Below are 21,566 nucleotides of genomic sequence, written 5' to 3'. Positions count from 1 at the left end.
TGCTGACCATACCACTGAGAGAAAGAAAAATGAAATAGTTTTATAAATTGAATTTCCCAGTCTACGATGCTTACTTTACATGACAGCACCACAGTGGCCAAGTTCAGTGCATTCACAAGAGTTACTTAGTGCAGGGACATGTGAAAATGGAAGCTACTGTGAGCATTTAGAGACAGAAGAGAGACCAGCTGACTACACAATGAATCTAGGGGACAGGTGAGACATTAGCATTGATTTGGTTTCTGAGGTTTTTAACTGATGACTAAAGGGCTGGCAATGGTACAAGGAAGCCTGGACAGTTGTATGAAGGTCAGCAACTTTTTAAGTTTCAGCACATGTCACACAATCATCCATGATTTAAGTCCATCCTTGCCTGGAATCTGCCATATAGGATCTTGCCCGAAGGAAATAGGAGATTAGGGGAATGTTGAGCCGCGGGCACCCTGTCTGATCTGCACTTACAGTGCATATGGGAGAGAGAAAAATGAGATGATCAATAGTATCATAGGGAGTCATCCGGCCCAGGCATCGGAGGACATCCACAACTCAAGTGATAACACATTCAGTACTCATAGGGGGCGTAGCCTGCCTGATTGCCATCTAAAAGGTTCTTATTCTCAAAGTAGGACTTGACTTGGTATTTATTGGTGCTTTAAGCAGTTAGATTGTGGGAACAGGGGGTGGGGTGATTGCGGTCAGCTATGCGTCAGTTTGTCTCTGGGACTGTGGGACACAAACAAAGCTTTTTAGGAAGCGGAGTAACAGCATGCTAGCTTGAAGAACTACCCTAAAGCAAATTAAGAAGTATCAATTTCAACTCCAGATTCTAAGGGACACATTTCCTTATTAAACATGACCCAAAGCATCCAAGTGACATCTCCCCTGCTCCTTTCTTGCCTGAATATTACAACCATTTTCCTCCATATAAATCTCACCCATCAACCCCCATCTTTACAGAACAATGCAGCAGGGCTAAGGATTGGCCTTGCACACGAGAACCATATTACTCCTGCCCTTCTTTCCTGGCAGTGACTCCCTCGAAGTGCTCTGTTAAATCAGAATCTGGAGGGCGGACAGGGTGGTGTTTTGAGTCAAAAGGTTCTTTATTACAACCCCAAAAACCTATGCTTTCTTAAGTTTCTTTGCCCTATTGGTAAAGAAAAGAAAGGTGTCTAAAGGAGTGCTCTTCAGGACGTCCTACAAAGTAAATAAAGCCCACCATCCAGAAAACCTATTTTAACTTGATTACTCTCCTTACCACTATGAACACAAAAAAGCCTAACGTTAAGAAAAGTAGAGTAAGGGCCTCTGCCCAAAAGGAAAGAATGCTGGCTGCTTTTCGACACCTGCCGATGTTTGTTTATCAAAACAAAGGGACTCCTTGCCACAGTTTAAATCAGAACAACAAATGTCCCTCTAAGCTTATCCGCCTTGGGATTGTGTGTCAGTCTTACATCAAACAAAAGGGCTCCTTTACCCGTAGCACAGTTCAAAACAGAAGAACAAGTGTCTCTTCAAGTAGTATCTCCTCAGGATTGCCTGTCACTCTTAGTTCGTCTATTTCCCTTTGGTTTGGTCCGGCACTTTTTCTCAATCTCTGGTTTTCTTCTACCTTTGGGAACCGCTTGTTTCCTAAATCCACACCAGATACTTTTCTTGGTTTCCCCACCACAGAACTTCATGGTACTTTCTCCACTGAATTATTTCCTGGGTTTTACCCCTCCCTGGGGCCTTGGGCCTCACACCCCACCTTGGTATTTGGTGTCTCTCTGCCCACCTTGGGGCTTGTTTTCTTTTACCCTGCCCTGGGGTGGGATGTATCTCTTCCCACCTTGGAGTCTGATTCCTTTCAACCTGCTTGGGGTCTCATTGCTCTCACCATGCCTTGGGGCCTAGGCACTCTCACCCTGTCCTGGGGTCTGCTTTTTCTTACCCCGGCTAGGTGTTTCGGGCCTCTTTCTCTTACCCAGCTCTGGGGGTTCATTTCTCTCACCAAGTCTTGGGATCCCGGGCCTCTCAGCCCACTCAGTAGGTTCATTGCTCTCTCCCCAACTGGGGTGTTTCAGTCTCACACCCTGCCCTGGGCTATGGCTGGGCCTTTCCACCCTCCTCCCGGTTCCCTGGAGCGACTGCAAACCTTCAGTCTCCACACAGTGATCCTCCAGGCTGGGCATCCAGTAGACAGATGCAGATTTTCTTCTTGGGCTGTTTCTCAGCATTCAGCGTTTTACAGACCTGGCGCTCCCTTTCTGGCCTTTTTCGGTGGGGCTTCGGCATCAGTTTCACATTACACCATTTGCTAGCTGCTTATGATTTTTCCACTGCTTGGGGTTCTAGTGAGCCAGGCTTCTCTGGTCGATATCCTGGCAGGGTTGATGAGCGTTCCGCTGGCTTGACCATGCTTTGATCTGGCAAACTGGGTGTATGCTGGTTTCTCTTTGCCATGCCTCTCAGGAGGAGGTCTCCCTGCCTCTGCAGCTCCTCTTCTCATGTATAGCAGTGCTGAATGAGTCTTTCATCTTCCAGAACACTGGAGGTGGGTCTACGCACCGTTCTCTCTTCTGAGGCATGGGCGGGGCCTGAAAAAGGGTCAGAAAACATACCAGACATTGGTGTAGGAGGTGGTAAGCCATTAACATCCATAAAGCTCAAAAAGCTATCAATTTCTTGAGCAAGGGAGGATAACACATATCCCTGTTTAGGGATTGCCTGTCCTCTCTGGAAGAGGGGTTGAGGGGAGTCACTCCCAGTGGAATCCTGCTTGCCCTGTCCCCTAGGGGGTGTTAAGCTTAGCGGGATCACCTCTGTGGTCCCAAACGGGCTGGCTCCCCTCTGGGTAGGGGGGCGTATTTCCTGGATTCATCAAAGTGCACACACAACTTTATAACCTACTGGTTTATTCAGGAGTCATCCTACCTCAAACAAAAAGTCCAAAAAATACTCTTTGCCGCCCGCTCTTGAGATCAGCTGGCTCAAGGTATTTGCTTCAGGAAAAGGAAATCTAGATGAAGAACCCTTGGTTTATGGTGGAGTGTATCTCAGGAATGACTTACCTGGATTAATTAGAGCTGTTGAGAACACCTTAATTTCTACAAGATGCTTAAAACTGCTAGGCTGAGGTCATTGTAACCACATGACTCTTTTGGGATACCTCCTATATTATTGTTTGCACTTAGTTCCACAATGCTACTCATTGCTTGTCCTCTCACATATAGCACTAATAACTATGTTTATTGTCCTTATCATGCATTTTTACACTCATTATGTTCATCTCCTTGACCCCTTTCTTTGCACGTAACTCACCTGAATGTTTCCAAATGCCTGTGAAGATAAGAGTCCCCCCTGATCTTCCCTTTGCTTTGGAGGTGCTTTGGGGCCCCTGAGTTCATGGTTGGCACCTTTGGAAAGTATTTGAGCACAGGACCTAGCCAGTGGAGAATGAAAAATATGATGTCTTTTATCACAGAGAACATGGAAGGATTTAAGGGCGAACCAGCGTTCCTGCTGGAGCTGAGGAGCTTCACCAACCAGCATTCAGAGTTGCTTTCAAATGAAAGGAGCTGAGCTGCTGCATTTTGAGTTGTGGGCAGGAGGCATGTTGGGAGATGCCGACAGGGAAACCAGTAGAAACATTTAGGGAGGGTGGTGTTGAGGCAGATGTTGGAGATTTTATTGCCTCCCCATTTAAAGCTATCAGATTGTTTTAAGGCCATCCTTCACATTTCTGGGAATCACATCTTTTTGTGGCAACTAAGGTTTCCTATCTGTTAATGATTCTAATGATTATCGATCAATCACGCTGGATTATAATTTCCCTGGGGTTGTGCTCACATCGCTTGTGTGAATCGAATAAGCGAAGGGCATTGTGGGGGAGGGCTGGTCCAGGAGACCCCTCTCGCCTGCGTTTCTTCCCCAGGTGAGGGCTATGGCCCATTGGGCGTTCCCTCATGCCACCCGGGCCCAGGTGGTGGAGGGCTCACCCACTGGAGACTTTGCCCACACGTATCGAATGCCCACATGTATTGATTACAACACAAATTTAGCTAGGCCCAAAAACCATTCTTTGCCCGGTAAAGATGGTGTGAGCTCAGCGCACTGTAGCGCGGCCCCCACCCTTGGAGAACATCCCTGTTGCCGCAGCACCCTGGCAGATCCGCTGCGAGCACGTTCCCACGAACAAGACGGACATGAGCTAGCGTAATACACTAACATTGTATCAGTTCACCTCCCGCAGTGTATCATCGCTCCTAGCATGACCCGGCCAGCAGGCCTGGGAAATGAAAAGAACAGTAATATGGTCATCAGATGGCAGACAGTCTATGTATTAATGTCAAGACCTCTTGCATTATTTCTTTCTTCCACAAAATACAAACGCCTGTAGAAGGTATTAAAATGAGAGAGTATGCTCCCATGATATAAGCTATGGCGAGCTCGCACCATTGCAGGTGGATGCTAATGATAAAGGAACGCTCCAGGGATCTGTTTGTTGCGTGTATCACTGGGCAGCCTACCTCACGTGGTTTCGCGCCATAACTAAAGCTAATGCTGCTAGAGTACACGAGAAAGCGGATGCAACTATACTATGAACTTATGTAAAGAATGCGCGAGAGTGCACTTATCATGTGTGAATGTCTGAGCCCCTCATATGCCACCACCGTCACGTACAGTGGCGGGTCGTTTTCTATGTACTCCACTGATCTAACCACTACCTCATTTACTGCGAATGTATATGCATGTAACTAAAACACTGTAGCTGCTAGAATATAATGTACAAATATGGTGCTCGGACTGGGTATAATCGAAACGCACCCAGCAAAGGTTAAATGCATGTTTTGAAGTGATTTTAAAAAAGTATTATAGAAAGTATTCAAATGTTTGCGATGTCTTTACCTATATTCGGCAACACACGAGGGAGATACCTTTGTGAAAGCGTACAAGGTCTCGATGTATCCCCCTCCCTCCCTCAGAAGGCTGCCAAGACATGAGAACAGAGCCCCGCTCTGCGTTATCACGCCTCCCCCGACCCGACTGGAGCCGCTTCAAATACTTGTAGCCCCACTACAGCACCCGAGGCCGCGGCCAGCCACCTGCATTATTTACAGCACAACAGTAAACCTTAGTTTAAACTCAAGCGCCCCCTCGTAAACCCCACAACCCACCGGACTGTCTCAGACTTATGGCCCTGTGCAATCAGGACACCCAACACTTTGACAACACACAGCGAAACATCCATAACCACTTCTAACAAGACAGAAAGACCTGTACCACCCGCCCCAGTCCCCGAAGCTTAGCCCCTCGACCTACGGTCCCGGTCAACAGATCACGAGTAACCAGGCCACGATATATTATCTCCAGACCCCTCACAAGGTGCATTCCTCCTGTGTTGCATTAACCTATTGAAAGATTTACTAAAGAGAATAGAACTGTAAATGACTGAATGACTGCAGTGTGCATGGCAGAGGGCAAGTAAGTCAGAAAAGGCATTCATCTCTGCCACAGGCCGCCTCGGCACACCAACACCGCCCGGATGAACTCAAGCCGACCTGCCAGGTCCAGCCCAACCCACGAGGGTGACCAGTGACGTCCTCCAGCCAAGACCAACCACACCGCAGCAGCACCTATAGTTAGTCGTCGCCACCCAATCCCAATGAACTTGTGCCCCCTATAGTATGTAGGTTTTGATGACGTTTTTTGTAAATATATACGCCTGTCTTTGCTATTGTCAGACAGAGCGCTCTCGGAGTTTGCAGAGTTCTTTGCATGCCCAATTCTGATTGATAAACTCCCATTTACGCTCACCCGCACTCTGTCTTGGCCTTATTCCCATTTTGGGAGAGTCCTTCATAGTCTCTCATTGCGGGGAGGATCGTGCTGTTTGGGGACGCTTGCTTTCAGTGGTGACCCCGATAGCGTGATTTTTATTTCTTCCTAAACTCCTTATAACCGTCCCCGTTTGGCACGAGAATCTCCGGTCGAAAAGGGATACGCACGGTGAGCCGGCTCCGGGAGGCTGCCCGCCAACGGCGACCGGTACACTCAATAGAGAGGGGGTACGGGATCCCGGTTGAAAAATCCCCTTTGAGTACCGCTCGCCGGAGCCGGGGCTGACTGTTCAGCTGACGGCGACACTGCCTGGACGGACCCAGTTTCGGAGAGTATCGGTTCAAGACGGGCACGTGAGTACTGAGTGCGAGCGATCTTAAGGGGGGCGGGGAGTGAAGTGTAGGACAGGAAACGAAGAGGGGGTACGCAGATCTACTAAAGATCATCTTAAATTTTCCTTGCTTTTTCTTTGCATATGGCCATTAGGATTAAGAGGTGAATAAGAGATAAAAGTGACGGGAACCTAGCTCCGAAAGGGGGTGGAAGGCGGCGCCGCATAGTGCTATCTTGACTAGTACTGGGAATATATGAAGACGTGGAGTATAAAATAAAAGTGTTCAGCAAAAGGGGACACTGAGAGTACATTAGTGACCGCTATTACTTTTTTCCTTTTCTTAAGGGTAGGGGGGAGAATAAAGAACTGTGATTAGCACAGACTTGGGGAGACAGTAAGAGAAACAAAGTCCTATTAGAAGGAGGGGAAAACAGGTTAATATCTATATATATATATGCGCATCTAGATATTCAAATGAGGCGATTAGGGACAGCCGGCTAGGGAGGAAAGGGAGGGCAGCTTGAATGGTGAATGGTGCCAAGAGGTGTGTGCACCTCGTATGTGCTAGAAGAGATTTTGACGTTGTGAATGTGTGAACGATTATAAGTGCATAATAGTTAAATGGTCATAATAAGTGTGGTCGGATAAAAGTTTTTTCTCTCTTCAGATAACGCCAATATAGTGGAGTGAGTGAGTACCCTTTTGATTTCCAGTCTGACATTGTCAAACCAAAGGATGGGTTGCTCTTGTATGTGCCCCTCAAAAAGAACATAATAGACATTGTGTACGGCCAGTTTTGTATTGTGCAGTCAGGGAGGGGGAGAGCCCAAAGGGACCCAACATTGAATGTGAAGTAAAATATAAAGAATAATATTGATACGACATTTACATTGTAGTTGCAAACACACTAGGCACATCAGCACTAGGAGGGCACAGAGATGGGGGCTGAAACACCCTTATCACATATTTGTAAGAATCTCCCGGGATACGTGGAGCGGATTAAAAAATATCACGACCAATGGGTGACCGAGCTAAAGGGGGAGGGGTTAACTCAGATTTGGCCCGAGGGAGGGTCGTTTGATAAAAGTGTCCTGGATACAGTGGCCACATGCATTTATCTAAAATACAAAGGAAAGCAGCTGCAAAATAGGAGGGAAATATTAGATCTTTGGAGGTTATTTGAAGAGATACCACCGCCTAAGACACCAGCACTAAATCCTGATCTCCCGTCCACCACAGACAATCCACTGCTAATACAAAGAGATGTCAAAGAAGGCTCAAGTGTAGCGCCACCAGTAGAGGTAATAAGTTTGTACCCGATAATAAAGAAGCCTGTGCCCGCAGAGGGGTACAGTGATCCCACTTACATACCTCCCCCGAGAGATACTACACCCCTCCGGCCCACGGTACCTCCGCCATACGAAAGCACGAGGGAGCGAGCCCAGGCAGGCGCACAAAGGGTAGATATAGAGAAGCTCACAGATGATTTAGAATCAAGACTGACGATAGCAAAGGATGAGCTCTCGAGGATAAAAGACATATGCGAACGAACAGCACTAGATGCAACTAGATCAGGGCGTACGTCCAGAGCGCTAGGTGAAAATAGAAAGCCCGAAGATGGGTGGAAAAAGGGCGAGATTTTGTTCAGAATTGAGGAAGAACCAATGCGAATAATAGAAGTAGGGCCCGGAGAGGGAGATGTTGCAAGCGAAGAAAGGCGGGGGGGAATTAGAGAGGAGTTGCTGTGTGATATAAGGGACGAGGTAGAAGAAAGCGACAGGTTGAGTATGGCGATAGGAGGGGGAAGCGAAGGGGAGGAAGGTACGTGTTCACTGAGAACCTTGGATGATGAGTGGACGGGGCGACTAAGGAACAGAGTGGGAAAAATGGCATCACTAGGGACATCAACAGCTCAAACGGGTCCGGACGGAACGACAAAAGGAAGGCTACAGCTCCCGTTGATACACAGGGGAGGAGGGAGGCCTAACTATATCCCATGGGCACAGATGGATAAAGCCAATTTATTAAAGCTATTGCCCCCGTTGTCAGGAGGGGCAAGTAAGTGGATATATGCCTTTGAGAAACATACTGCCGGGGTACCCCTAGCCATAGGAGATGTAAAAAGTCTACTCGTATCAGCAGTAGGTGACCAGACTGAAAGGGTATGGGTTAAGGCCGGTTTCCCGGGAGTAACGTTAGACTGTGACCGCCATGATGGGGCATCCTTTAACACGGTGCGTGCCAGGGTGTGGGATGCCTTACGCGAAACATTCCCAGACACACCGGACTTGCAGTCAGTGATGCAGTGTACAATGAATGACGGGGAAGAGGCTATGGATTATATTTTTCGGGTCCAAGAGATGTGGAGAGCAGAAACGGGTATCAATCGACATCTTTATTTTATTTTATTATAAAGAGAGGGCTCCCAAAGGAAGTGCAGAAGGCGCTTGACAAGATAGCAGGTATTGAAGCAAAGGGATGGCCAGAAATTCAGAGCATAATAGTACACCATTGTAAAAGAATCAAGGAGAGGGAGAAGGAGGTGGCGCAGAAAAGATTGGCAGACGAGGCGAAGTTAGTACAGTCAAAGTTAATGAAGGTTGCAGCAGCAGTAGCCGCGCTCCCACACAGTAGAGAGGGAGATGAGGAGGAGGAGGAGGGGCTGATAGCACTCCAAGGAAGGGTGGCAACTAATTGGGCAGGACCAGCACAGCGGCAGTGGACTGAGCAAGAGCAAGGTGGAAGCCCGCAGTGGCAAGAGTGGACCCCTCGAGGGGGACGAGGTGGGTACAGGGGCCGGAGAGGAGGCGGAGAGGAGGCGGACAGGGGTATGGGGGAATGGGAGGAAATGGATGGCAGGGTCCCAGGGGCCCCCAAGGGAGTTGCTGGAACTGTGGACGATGGGGACATTACTCCAGGGAGTGCAGAAGTAGACAAAACAATGGGTTCCAGGAGGGGGAGACTTATGGTCATCCACACCCGGGAAGCCCATACGGTCTCCCAATGGGACAGCAGCAACTAAGAAACCCCGGCCAGGGTACCACGGGCCAGCAACAAGGACACCAGTATAGGACACAGAACCACCCCCAAAACAATGACAGCATGCAATACACGCCAGGTAACCCTTTCGCGACAACAGCAAACGGGGCCCCCGCGCCAGCGCCTTACAGCGGCATGTCGGTAGTTTCCGGAAATGTCTTTAATGAGGGAGGGGCGACGAGATACCCCGCATAGGACAGCCCACAGAGAACACTTGCGTGTCCAGTTCTATCCACCACCTACAATGCAGCAGAGGAACCATTGGTAGGGGCGCAGATAGGAGACAAGCAGTTTATATTCATGGTTGATTCGGAAGCGGAGAAATCATGTATCAGAGAGGGCCGATTCCCGTTATCTAACAGGAAGTTAGAGACGCAGGGGTTCTCTGGGGCTGTAGTTGAAGTTCCTTACACAGAAGCTTTGGATGTAACAGTGGGAGGTAAGACTGTGAAGGCACCCTTATTGTATTACGAACATTCCCCAATTAACTTGCTAGGGAGGGATCTCCTGAGTAAACTCAACATGACCATATCATTTACCGAGAGAGGGATATGCCCCTTGCGTGCAATGTTGGTAGTGCAAGCCTACACAACCACGCAGGAAATACGAGGACTGCCACAAAATGAGGAAATATTTATCAAAGGGCTGAAGACTCTGGCCCTCATAATTCCCGAGCTGAGAAGCATGGACTGGAGGATCCCGGCGGAGTTCCTCTTCCGCCCCATAGTATGCCCCAACACAGCACCAGGATCAGTGGTATCGTTAGATTTGCACACTGTGCAAGTGTCAGCAAAAAGAATAGCTGTGATCGGAGTGGACGAGGAAGGGTGTGAGTGGCGCACAGTGCTATGCACAAACACCAACATCGCCCTGCGAGAGGTAACAGATGAGGATCTCTTTTCAGACTCAGAAGGGGATGGTGAAATAGTGATGGAAATAGCGATGCCCTGTGATATTTTAATACAAGCAAGGGAGACTCCCGTCCAATTGATGACAGTGGTAGGAGCACCACCGTCGTTTTTTGATGACGACATGAGGCTCGTACCAAACAACTTATGGACAACAGGCCCCCATGATGTGGGACTGTTGCATGGAGTACAGCCTGTGGTAATAAAGCTAAAACAAGGAGCAATTTTACCACGAGTTAAACAGTATCCTCTGTCTCGTGAAGCTGAAGAAGGGATAAAAGAGACAATAAATGCCCTACTAGCACAAGGGATAATAGTGCCTTCAAACTCCCCATGTAACACTTGTATTTATCCGATCAAAAAAGCAAAAGGGGGGTCTTGGAGGATGATACAGGACTTACGCCCCCTCAATGATGTAATTCAGAAGGAGTTCCCTCTAGTCCCGAACCCCGCATCAATACTATGCAGCATCCCGAAAGAGGCATCACATTTCACAGTAGTGGATTTGAAAAACGCATTTTTCTCTATACCCCTGGCTGAAGAGAGTAGATACCTTACCGCCTTCACACTGGGGGGTAAAAGGTATGAGCATTGCAGATTACCACAGGGTTACTGCGAGAGCCCGAGCATCTTCAATCGCGTATTACATGAAGACCTAGGAAACCTATCAGTTGAGAGCACCATTATTCAGTACGTAGACGATTTACTAGTTTGCGCACGAAACGAAGAGGCATGCAGAACAGATTCCATAACATTATTGACTTTGCTGGCCAACAAGGGGTACAAAGTGGACAAGGGAAAGCTACAATACTGTCTGACGGAGGTCCTGTACCTAGGACAGCTGATTTCGAGAGATGGAAAAAGAATAATACCAGACAGGGTAGAAGCCATAAGATCAGTACAAGAACCCACAACAGTAAAAGATATGCAGAAATTTTTGGGAATGTGCAATTACTGCCGAGCATGGATATTAGATTATGCGGCATACACCAGGCCCTTATTACAAGCATTAAAGGTGGCCCAACAGGAGAACAGGAAGGTGGAATGGACGGAAGAGATGAGTTCCTCCTTCCAAACACTAAAAGAGTTGATTTCAAGCGCCCCAGTACTCGCAAACCCTGATTATGGACGCGAGTTTTACCTATTCTCCCACTGCAAGGAAACACTGATGACAGCAGTCCTGACACAAAAAACATCCTTAGGACACAAGCCACTGGCTTACTATAGTGGCACTTTAGATGCCGTGATGCAGGGCCATTTCGCGTGCGAGCAATCACTCGCTGCAGCCGCGTTCGCGATTGAGAAAAGTGCCACAATAGTAATGGGCTGCCCTGTGACATTGTTTGTGGAACATTCATTATTTGCAATACTCGAGAGATCAAAAAGCACACTGACCACACAGCGGGCGACCGCCTACGAGATTATACTGTCCAGTGCCAACATCCATATAGTGAGATGCAAGACAGTGAACCCCGCCAGATTCATTACAGAAGCGTGCACGCTCGAAGACATGCAGAACCACGACTGCGCAACCTACACAGGAGGAAGCGGGGAGGAGACAGTGGTGTGTGAGAACGCTCTAAGCGAAGGGGAAGTGTACTTTGTGGATGGGTCCGCATCAATTGACGCGGACATGGGAGAAAAACACGTTGGCATGGCAGTGGTGAGGTTAGAAGACGGTGAGTATGAAACACTGGTACAATATCTTCTCCCATCACATTACTCCGCGCAGGCAGCAGAACTGATTGCACTCATAGAAGCACTACATGCAGCAAAGGGTTGTGCAGTGACGATATACACAGACTCAGCTTACATGACAACGACAGTACATGGAGGCCTAGCAAGATGGGGGCGGAGGGGCTCTAGGAGGGCAGATGGAACACCTGTACAGCATGCAGAATTGTTAAAAGAGTTAATTGAGGCCCTGCAAAACCCCACTGCAGTAGCAATAGTAAAGTGCCAAGCACATACGTCCAACACAGATGTTGTGTCTTTAGGGAACGCGGCAGCGGACGCTGCCGCCAAGGAGGCTTCCTATTTTCAGAAAAATGACACAGGTGAATACATGCTTAAGGACAAAACAAACGAAGAGCCCCCAGAGGGATATAATGTCATGCCCATACCACAAATAATAGAATTGCAGGAAGGAGCCAGTGCAGAGGAAAAACTATTGTGGACAAAGCGAGGGTGCAGCAAGTCAGGAACAGACCTGCTGTGGAGGCAAAATAACTCGGGGAAGGTGGTAATGCCAATTCAGCTACTAGAGATTGCATTTCAACAGCTACACTTCCCTGCACATAACACCAAACAACACATCGCAGCAGAAATACAGGAAGAATGGTTCGTGCCCTGTCTCCAGGAGCATGTGTCTCGATTGGCAATGGAATGTACAACATGCCAAATATACAATTCAGGGATGACATTACGCACTCTCCGGGGAACAATCCCTAAACCCATTGGCCCATTCAAGGAACTACACATAGATTACGCAGATATGGGGGAAAGGTGTAATGGTGCACGGTACATGATTGTGGTCGTGTGCCCATTTTCAAGGTGGGTGGAAGCAGGACCCTGCGCGCGCCCCGATGCCAAGAGCGCCGCCAAGTTCCTAGTAAGGGAAGTATTCCCGCGCTGGGGAATTTGTGACATGATCCGCTCAGACAATGGCACTCATTTTGTGAATGAGCTTTTTAAGGAAGTGACTACATTGTTGGGAATAAAACATAAATTATGCTCAATTTATCATCCTCAAAGTAATGGCGTAGTGGAAAAAATGAACGGACTGTTGAAGGGCAGGTTATCAAAACTATGCTTCTCATTAAAAAAGAATTGGATTTACTGCCTACCGCTTGCGCTATTTGAGTTACGAAACCAGCCAAGCAAAGACCACCATTTGTCCCCGCACGAGATCGTGACTGGGAGACGGATGAACACAGCACATTCACCACTGCGCGAACACTCAGACGCTCACAGAAGCGCCGCGATATTGGGAGATGAGTTCACAGACTATTTAAAGAAACTGACAAGGGCAGCGCGCGTGATAGCAAAGCAATTGTCCCCACCCTTCACTAGAGAAGAGGGAAATGTAACAGGCGCTGTCACGGAGCCAGGGCAACAACTACAGCTAATGCCAGGCGACTGGATATATGTCAGAAGTTTTGTGCGTCGGTGGAATGCACCACGATTCCATGGCCCATATGAAGTAATATTTTGCACGCCTACGGCGGTAAAGGTCAAAGGGTTGAGGTACTGGGTGCACTTGACCGATGTACGGAAGGCATATAGCAACGTACAAGAGGAGGTAGATGGGGAGGCACAGACAACAGCAAACGCTGCAACTGAGCAGAATGACTGAATATGAACTTGCGTGTATGTGCTGGTACTGAATTTGAAGAAATGCACAACTGATAAAGATGCAAAAAAAAAAAAAAAAAAAAGGAAAATTTTGTTTTAACTTTCATCTTGTTGAGTGTGAATATATATATACATATATTAAATGGAATGCCAAACTATGAGCTTGTATACACCCTTGTCTGTGAATACCCCTCCCCGTATCCCCACCCGCTTCCATTACCCGTCACATGTATATTGGCACTGATGGTGCCAACAAAATGTTTACATGTATGCACTCAATGCACTTTTATATCTTAAAACAGGATCTTCCATGGCATCTAACGGGCGGCCTGCAACGGATAGATTTACTAGAATTAGAGAATGGTTAACTGTGAAATGTATATATTCGTATGAATGTGGACTATCTGCGTGCATTATATTGTTTTTTACATTATTATTTGGTCTGGTTACATACTGGTTCATAGCGTTCATCTCTATCGAGATGAACGAGGGGGGAGGGAGCAACACAACTACTGGGACCAATACAACTGCAAGTGTCAATGCAACTACAAGGGAAGGTGATTTTTTGATATGGGATGGAACTAAACTTGTGTGGGGCTACTATACTACGTCATCCAATGTTGGCATCTCACACGATGGAGGGCCAAAGGGTGAAAGACAAAACAACACACTGTCCCCACCTGAGATGTCTAATTACAATGCTCACAGCTTAAACGACCGAAATCCCTCTGCCATATCCTGGTTGTATAATACCCCCACCAGCCAACCTGCCCCCACGGCCATAGAGAATCAAAGAATGAGAGAAACACATGAAATATTATATGATGACTGGGTGAAGGGGGGCGGGAATGAGAAAGGGGGGTCTAGTTTGTCTCTTGCCCAGGGAATCGGGAAGAATATGAGGAATAAGAACAATAGACGGAAGAGGGAAGCAGGAAGGAGGAAGTATGATGAGTACTATGGGCTAGGTCTAGATAAGATGGAAGACCCACGACACCCCCACCAAACAAATAAGTGGTATGCAGACATGAGTGCCACAGCTAAACAAACAACAAACGAGAGCTGTTATGTTTGCTCCCTCATCCCTCACGCATCAGGTACACCCAAAGTACTGTTACCCAAAGAGTTGCCGATTATAGATGCCCAATGTCTCCTTCATCTCACATTATGCAGAATTAAGAACACCTTCCAGGCACATGAAGTGACTTTTCAAATGCTGCAGAACGAGAAAACGTGCTACCCAAAACCGTCAGGGGTTGTATGTCTGAAAGAACCATTTTTTGCAATCGAAGGGACACTTTTTTCTGATAACAAGTGGAAGAATGAAGAAGTAATGTGTAAAGCTGAAGCACTGAGGGGTGTGGCACCGGAGAAATTGCAATGGATAGAAGAAACATGCACACCCGTATGGAGAGAACACATTTCAAAACTAACCTGGGTTACGCCCATCGAAAAGCCTTTCAAGTTGCAGAATGAAATAGACTATGAACTATGTTTCAAAGGAGAGGGGAGAACGTCCATGGGGACGAACAAGAAGTGCAACAAAACCCTCACTATCCCAGACCTAAGAAAAGGGACTGCGGCCCTTATGGACACGTATTGGGTATGTGGAAACCAGGCATACCTACACCTCCCCCCGTCGTGGAGTGGCAGCTGCTCAATGGCCACTCTGCACTCAGCTCTGATGGTGATACCAGAAAGCCACATCGATGGAAGCAAAAGGACACAGGAAGGCACACAACAGAGTGTGGCCCAACCAACTGCAGAACCACAAATGTATGTCCTGTCTTCTGGAAGCAAGGAAGAGGTGCTGACCCGCAACAGACGAGCATCAAACTATATATCAAAGACATCATCAGAACTATTGGCCCAGATCCCAGACAAATATCGATTATTCAGCTCAGCAGAAACATTTTTTGCCTCGCTCGTATCCAGTGTCCAAGCAAGGGCTAACGCAAAATGGCTCCAGATAACCCGCTGGGAATTAATTCAGCTGGCGAACGACACTGAAGAAGGTTTTAACATAATAAAGGTCGAACTAAGAGCCTTGCGACTGATGACCATGCAAAACAGGTATGTCCTGGACCTGTTGACGGCGATGGACGGCGGTGTTTGCCGAAAAATAGGAAGTGCCTGCTGCACTTTCGTACCTTCTGAAGACGCAGAGAACGGCTCCCTGTCCCATGTGATCGAAGCAGTCCACAACCTAGGAGAAAAAATGAAGATGGAAGGCGGAGCAGAAGATAGTACATGGTTCGATAACCTCTTCTCCTGGGTCCCCTCATGGCTTGGAACAACGATGAAATTTTTGATGCCAGCTGTGGTGTTCCTCCTTTTGATTTTCTGCCTATGCCAGGTGGGTCTTCGAGTCTTTGCTAACGCAGTACCAAATGGTGCAATGATGATGGTGACAATGGGCAACTCACACGGTACAATAAAAACGATGCAAGAAGCACAAGTACAAACAGGGGTAGACAACACACCCAGGTACCAACTGGTGCCCATGTACCACGACAAGGATATTGTAGATAAGCTTTGGCACACCACCATCAAAGAGCCCCGCATACTAGAATGGTACGAGGAAGTGTGGGTAGATTTGGAAGGAGATGGTGGGTGCATATATCTTACGTGTACTCCAGATGAATACGCCAGGAGAGGTGAGAGTTTAAGGGGGGTGTGCAGAGCATGGATGCCTATCAAAGGAACTCCTGCATGGGATGAGGCGGTGATGGACGAAGCAGAGTGTAGGAGGATAGAGGAGTTAAAGAATTCGTTACTTAAGTAACGAAAGGGGGGAAATGTGGGGGAGGGCTGGTCCAGGAGACCCCTCTCGCCTGCGTTTCTTCCCCAGGTGAGGGCTATGGCCCATTGGGCGTTCCCTCATGCCACCCGGGCCCAGGTGGTGGAGGGCTCACCCACTGGAGACATTGCCCACACGTATCGAATGCCCACATGTATTGATTACAACACAAATTTAGCTAGGCCCAAAAACCATTCTTTGCCCGGTAAAGATGGTGTGAGCTCAGCGCACTGTAGCGCGGCCCCCACCCTTGGAGAACATCCCTGTTGCCGCAGCACCCTGGCAGATCCGCTGCGAGCACGTTCCCACGAACAAGACGGACATGAGCTAGCGTAATACACTAACATTGTATCAGTTCACCTCCCGCAGTGTATCATCGCTCCTAGCATGACCCGGCCAGCAGGCCTGGGAAATGAAAAGAACAGTAATATGGTCATCAGATGGCAGACAGTCTTTATGTATTAATGTCAAGACCTCTTGCATTATTTCTTTCTTCCATAAAATACAAACGCCTGTAGAAGGTATTAAAATGAGAGAGTATGCTCCCATGATATAAGCTATGGCGAGCTCGCACCATTGCAGGTGGATGCTAATGATAAAGGAACGCTCCAGGGATCTGTTCGTTGCGTGTATCACTGGGCAGCCTACCTCACGTGGTTTCGCGCCATAACTAAAGCTAATGCTGCTAGAGTACACGAGAAAGCGGATGCAACTATACTATGAACTTATGTAAAGAATGCGCGAGAGTGCACTTATCATGTGTGAATGTCTGAGCCCCTCATATGCCACCACCGTCACGTACAGTGGCGGGTCGTTTTCTATGTACTCCACTGATCTAACCACTACCTCATTTACTGCGAATGTATATGCATGTAACTAAAACACTGTAGCTGCTAGAATATAATGTACAAATATGGTGCTCGGACTGGGTATAATCGAAACGCACCCAGCAAAGGTTAAATGCATGTTTTGAAGTGATTTTAAATAAGTATTATAGAAAGTATTCAAATGTTTGCGATGTCTTTACCTATATTCGGCAACACACGAGGGAGATACCTTTGTGAAAGCGTACAAGGTCTCGATGTATCCCCCTCCCTCCCTCAGAAGGCTGCCAAGACATGAGAACAGAGCCCCGCTCTGCGTTATCACGCCTCCCCCGACCCGACTGGAGCCGCTTCAAAGACTTGTAGCCCCACTACAGCACCCGAGGCCGCGGCCAGCCACCTGCATTATTTACAGCACAACAGTAAACCTTAGTTTAAACTCAAGCGCCCCCTCGTAAACCCCACAACCCACCGGACTGTCTCAGACTTATGGCCCTGTGCAATCAGGACACCCAACACTTTGACAACACACAGCGAAACATCCATAACCACTTCTAACAAGACAGAAAGACCTGTACCACCCGCCCCAGTCCCCGAAGCTTAGCCCCTCGACCTACGGTCCCGGTCAACAGATCACGAGTAACCAGGCCACGATATATTATCTCCAGACCCCTCACAAGGTGCATTCCTCCTGTGTTGCATTAACCTATTGAAAGATTTACTAAAGAGAATAGAACTGTAAATGACTGAATGACTGCAGTGTGCATGGCAGAGGGCAAGTAAGTCAGAAAAGGCATTCATCTCTGCCACAGGCCGCCTCGGCACACCAACACCGCCCGGATGAACTCAAGCCGACCTGCCAGGCCCAGCCCAACCCACGAGGGTGACCAGTGACGTCCTCCAGCCAAGACCAACCACACCGCAGCAGCACCTATAGTTAGTCGTCGCCACCCAATCCCAATGAACTTGTGCCCCCTATAGTATGTAGGTTTTGATGACGTTTTTTGTAAATATATACGCCTGTCTTTGCTATTGTCAGACAGAGCGCTCTCGGAGTTTGCAGAGTTCTTTGCATGCCCAATTCTGATTGATAAACTCCCATTTACGCTCACCCGCACTCTGTCTTGGCCTTATTCCCATTTTGGGAGAGTCCTTCATTGTCTCTCATTGCGGGGAGGATCGTGCTGTTTGGGGACGCTTGCTTTCAGCATTGAGAGAGTCACTGCTGTAAGTGCTGGAAATATACGATAACCCTCATAAAGTTGATGATTGCCACTTTGCGTCCCTCAATGGGAAACATCCTTGCATGCTGGTATCACTAGTCCTGCACAGGCCGAGTGTGTTTAACACTAATCTCGGAGAGGAGTGCTAGTATGCAATGTAAATAGAGGCCTGGCAGGTCTTGGAAATAAGAAAAGAAAGACCTTATCACCACAAGTGCCTTAATTGGCAATTTCAGGAACTGGTTGATCAACATTTAAGTTACAATATCTTTTAGATGTCATACAATAAATGAACCAAAAAATACATCCAATTAAAATGATGGTTTTGGTATAGTAAGAAAAAGTAATGTCCAGATCAGTACCAGCATTGTAACAACTTGTCAGCAGGAGAGCTGTACCTGATGCGGGGTGGTTGTTGCTTACTCCTTCTTCTAAGTCATGGTGGTCAGTCCAACTTGCACACGATTCCTCTTCTTTCCTCAAAGAAATGTTAGTTTTGAAAGATCAAATCCGTTTTAAAAACAATTCCATATTTCAAACACATGGAAATAATCATCACATTTAAACATCAAAATAAGAATCTTGGTAGGTTATGACATATTTTACAACATTGTTAAATGGAACTATACCTTAAATTAACTTGATTTTCCTGATTTTCTTCTCAATGTAAAACAAAGGTTTTGCTTGTATATTTTCTTAACTCTTTTCTCTCTTTGACTTATGTCATTCCCCTGGCATAAGTCCCGGTTACAGACATTCTCTGACCTGAAATTAACATGTCTGGCAACATAACTGAGATTTCATTTTTACCCTATACCCTAGTAGTTGTGCAATAAAAAATGTGCTCTGACACAATATGGTGGATCCCCAAACCAGAAAGCCTGGTCCATGAACCCTCTGAATTAAAAGCTCAGGAGAACGAAAACCCAGGGCACTGACCAGAACCCCTTAGGGCCTGAACTAAGACTGTTTCTAAACTGGCCACAGCAATCATATCCTCAAAGTCTGGGTTATGTGGTGGAGGTCAATTTACTCTGGAGCTTGGTTTATGTGCTGTAATTAAGCACTGTACTGTGTTGCAGCAATAGTCAGGACTACATTAATATGTAGGCTTGGTGGCCATTGCACATCTGAAGCGGGGCTAGCTTAAAAGAAAGAGGCCCACCCTCTCCAGAATGCTTGAGCAGATGTGTGCTGAGTGGCAGTCTCTGAGCACATAGCTGCTAAAATGCCCTGTTTCATGAGTGACAACCCATGCCAGTACTGGTTTTCCCCATTGCAATTTGGGACATGTAGTTTATTTTTCCCATTGTAAGTATGGGCCTTCAAGCCCCGGCTGAAGTGGGAACACTGAGGGCTATCTCAAGGTGTCACACATAACACCCCAGGGTAACTTGGCAGCTATATGTGCACATTATTTAGAGTCACCACCCTCGTTTTCTTGCTGCAGGATCATGGAAAGCTACAATATACAGCTCCTGATATACAGTGGGACATCCTGCTTCTGCTGCCAGACACACAAAGATTAGGGATACGTTCAGAAATCCATTGTATACACAAAGGGCTCCCAGGTTGAGCAGAGCCCTGCTACCAAAGGTAAGTAGCAGTGATCGTTGCTAACTTGACGCCTATGTTCCACTTGCATAAATCCTCTGAGAACTTGTCTTTCTTTACACAAAGACTAGTCTGATTAAAGTGATATTCCTGCAAGTCTCCACTAAACCAGCAGAGAATGACTTAAACTCCAAGACGTATAGACACTGATTGCACCCATATGATTTAGTGATTACGCACTGAACAGGCATACACATGAAAGATGTAACAGGCCTAAGGAAAGAAAGTTGAATTAACTATATCTGCTTGTAGGCTGTATTTAGGGATGCTTTGGTATTAGGTATATTCATGCCCAGGTATTTTATGCATTTGGGTGCCTCCTTGAGTTTAGAATATTTTATTACATTGTCGCAAGTATGCCATTGTTAAGGTTCAAAGAAGAATTTCAGATTCACTGTAAGTCCTTGAGAAAGTAGAATAGTTCTCTAGGGTGTTCATCACTATCAATTGGAAATACTCAAATCTCTTGCTAGAGGCTGAACATTATCGGCAAACAGGAGCAATTTGTAGACTGTGTATTGTTCATCATTATTTTTTTGATTGATTGTACAGATGGAGCAACAAGCAAGAGTGAGAAAGGTCACCATTGTCTTGCCACCCCAACCTCCATTTAGAGTCACCTTTTGTGACAGATACCAATAACATGTCAGTATATAGATCAATTAGCTGGAATGATCAAATGTGTGCATTGGAGCATTTAGGTTTTCTGCTACCCTAGACCAAGCTAAGTGCATGCACCCTCCTCCTAAACTTTACTCCCCCCTCTGCCAGACTCTGAACCTTCACCAGATTCCGACCCTTCTACAGCCACTGTTCGCCTTGGTGCAACGCCTTAGTAAACTTGAACCATCCTACCAATCATTTGTCATCGATGGCAACACCATCCAAGTCTCGAAAGATACCAAAACCTTAGGTGTCTATCTTGACGCCACACTATCCCTATCCAGACAAACAAATGCAGTCGGATCCTCTTCAGCATACACCTGCAAACTCATTGCAGCTTGCAGGCCATTCCTGACCACCCCCAACGCGGTCACTCTGGCTAGAACTCTTATCATGGCCAAAATTGACTATGCGAGCGCCCTCTACCTTGGAACGAGCCAAGAGAATCTGAACAAACTGCAAATCACCCAGAATAACGCTATCAGAGCAGCCCTAAACATCCCACGTAACCACCACATCTCGGAATCTAGATCTAACTTACACTGGCTACCGGTCAAACAGAGAATTTCACTGAAAGCCTTAGGCCTCACCCACAAATGGCTAGCTAACCAAGCCCCACCATACCTCTGTAGCCGGCTATCCCGACACGCGCCCACCCGTCCGCAAAGAACGGCTCAGACCCACTGCTTAACCATCCCAAGGTTCAAACTACAAAAGGCGGGTGGATCTAGCTTCCCCGTCCTAGCCTCTAAGCTTTGGAATGCCCTCCCTCTCACCACCCGATACGAAGAATGCTTTAGTGCCTTCAAAGTTAAAACCAAATCCTGGCTCTCCAACCAGCCATGTCGTCTGACCAGCCCTGGGAAACTCCTGCTCGAATCTACCTCTTGTAAATATGTATATTGCTGTATGCCTTGTATATTATGTACTGTGTAATGCTTTGAATTTATTTAATTGTATGCTTATGTAACCATGTCTAAATTG

General features: G+C 47.1%; 1 protein-coding gene across 1 annotated transcript in view; it reads right to left on the bottom strand.

Annotated features, from left to right (window-relative positions):
• The window catches only part of LOC138510522 (zinc finger protein 417-like), a 318,227-nt gene that overhangs the window by 113,819 nt on the left and 182,842 nt on the right, over positions 1-21,566 (bottom strand). Inside the window, exon 5 of the mRNA XM_069626236.1 lies at positions 18,704-18,778. Within this exon, the coding sequence (XP_069482337.1) occupies positions 18,704-18,778 (75 nt within the window). The remainder of the gene's footprint in view (positions 1-18,703; positions 18,779-21,566) is intronic.

Source organism: Ambystoma mexicanum, chromosome 6p (assembly GCF_040938575.1).
Source record: "Ambystoma mexicanum isolate Mex_15411 chromosome 6p, UKY_AmexF1_1, whole genome shotgun sequence".
Classification (NCBI taxonomy): Eukaryota; Metazoa; Chordata; class Amphibia; order Caudata; family Ambystomatidae; genus Ambystoma; species Ambystoma mexicanum.
The sequence above is the reverse complement of the archived record's forward strand: the minus strand, read 5'-3'. Positions and strand labels throughout refer to the sequence as shown.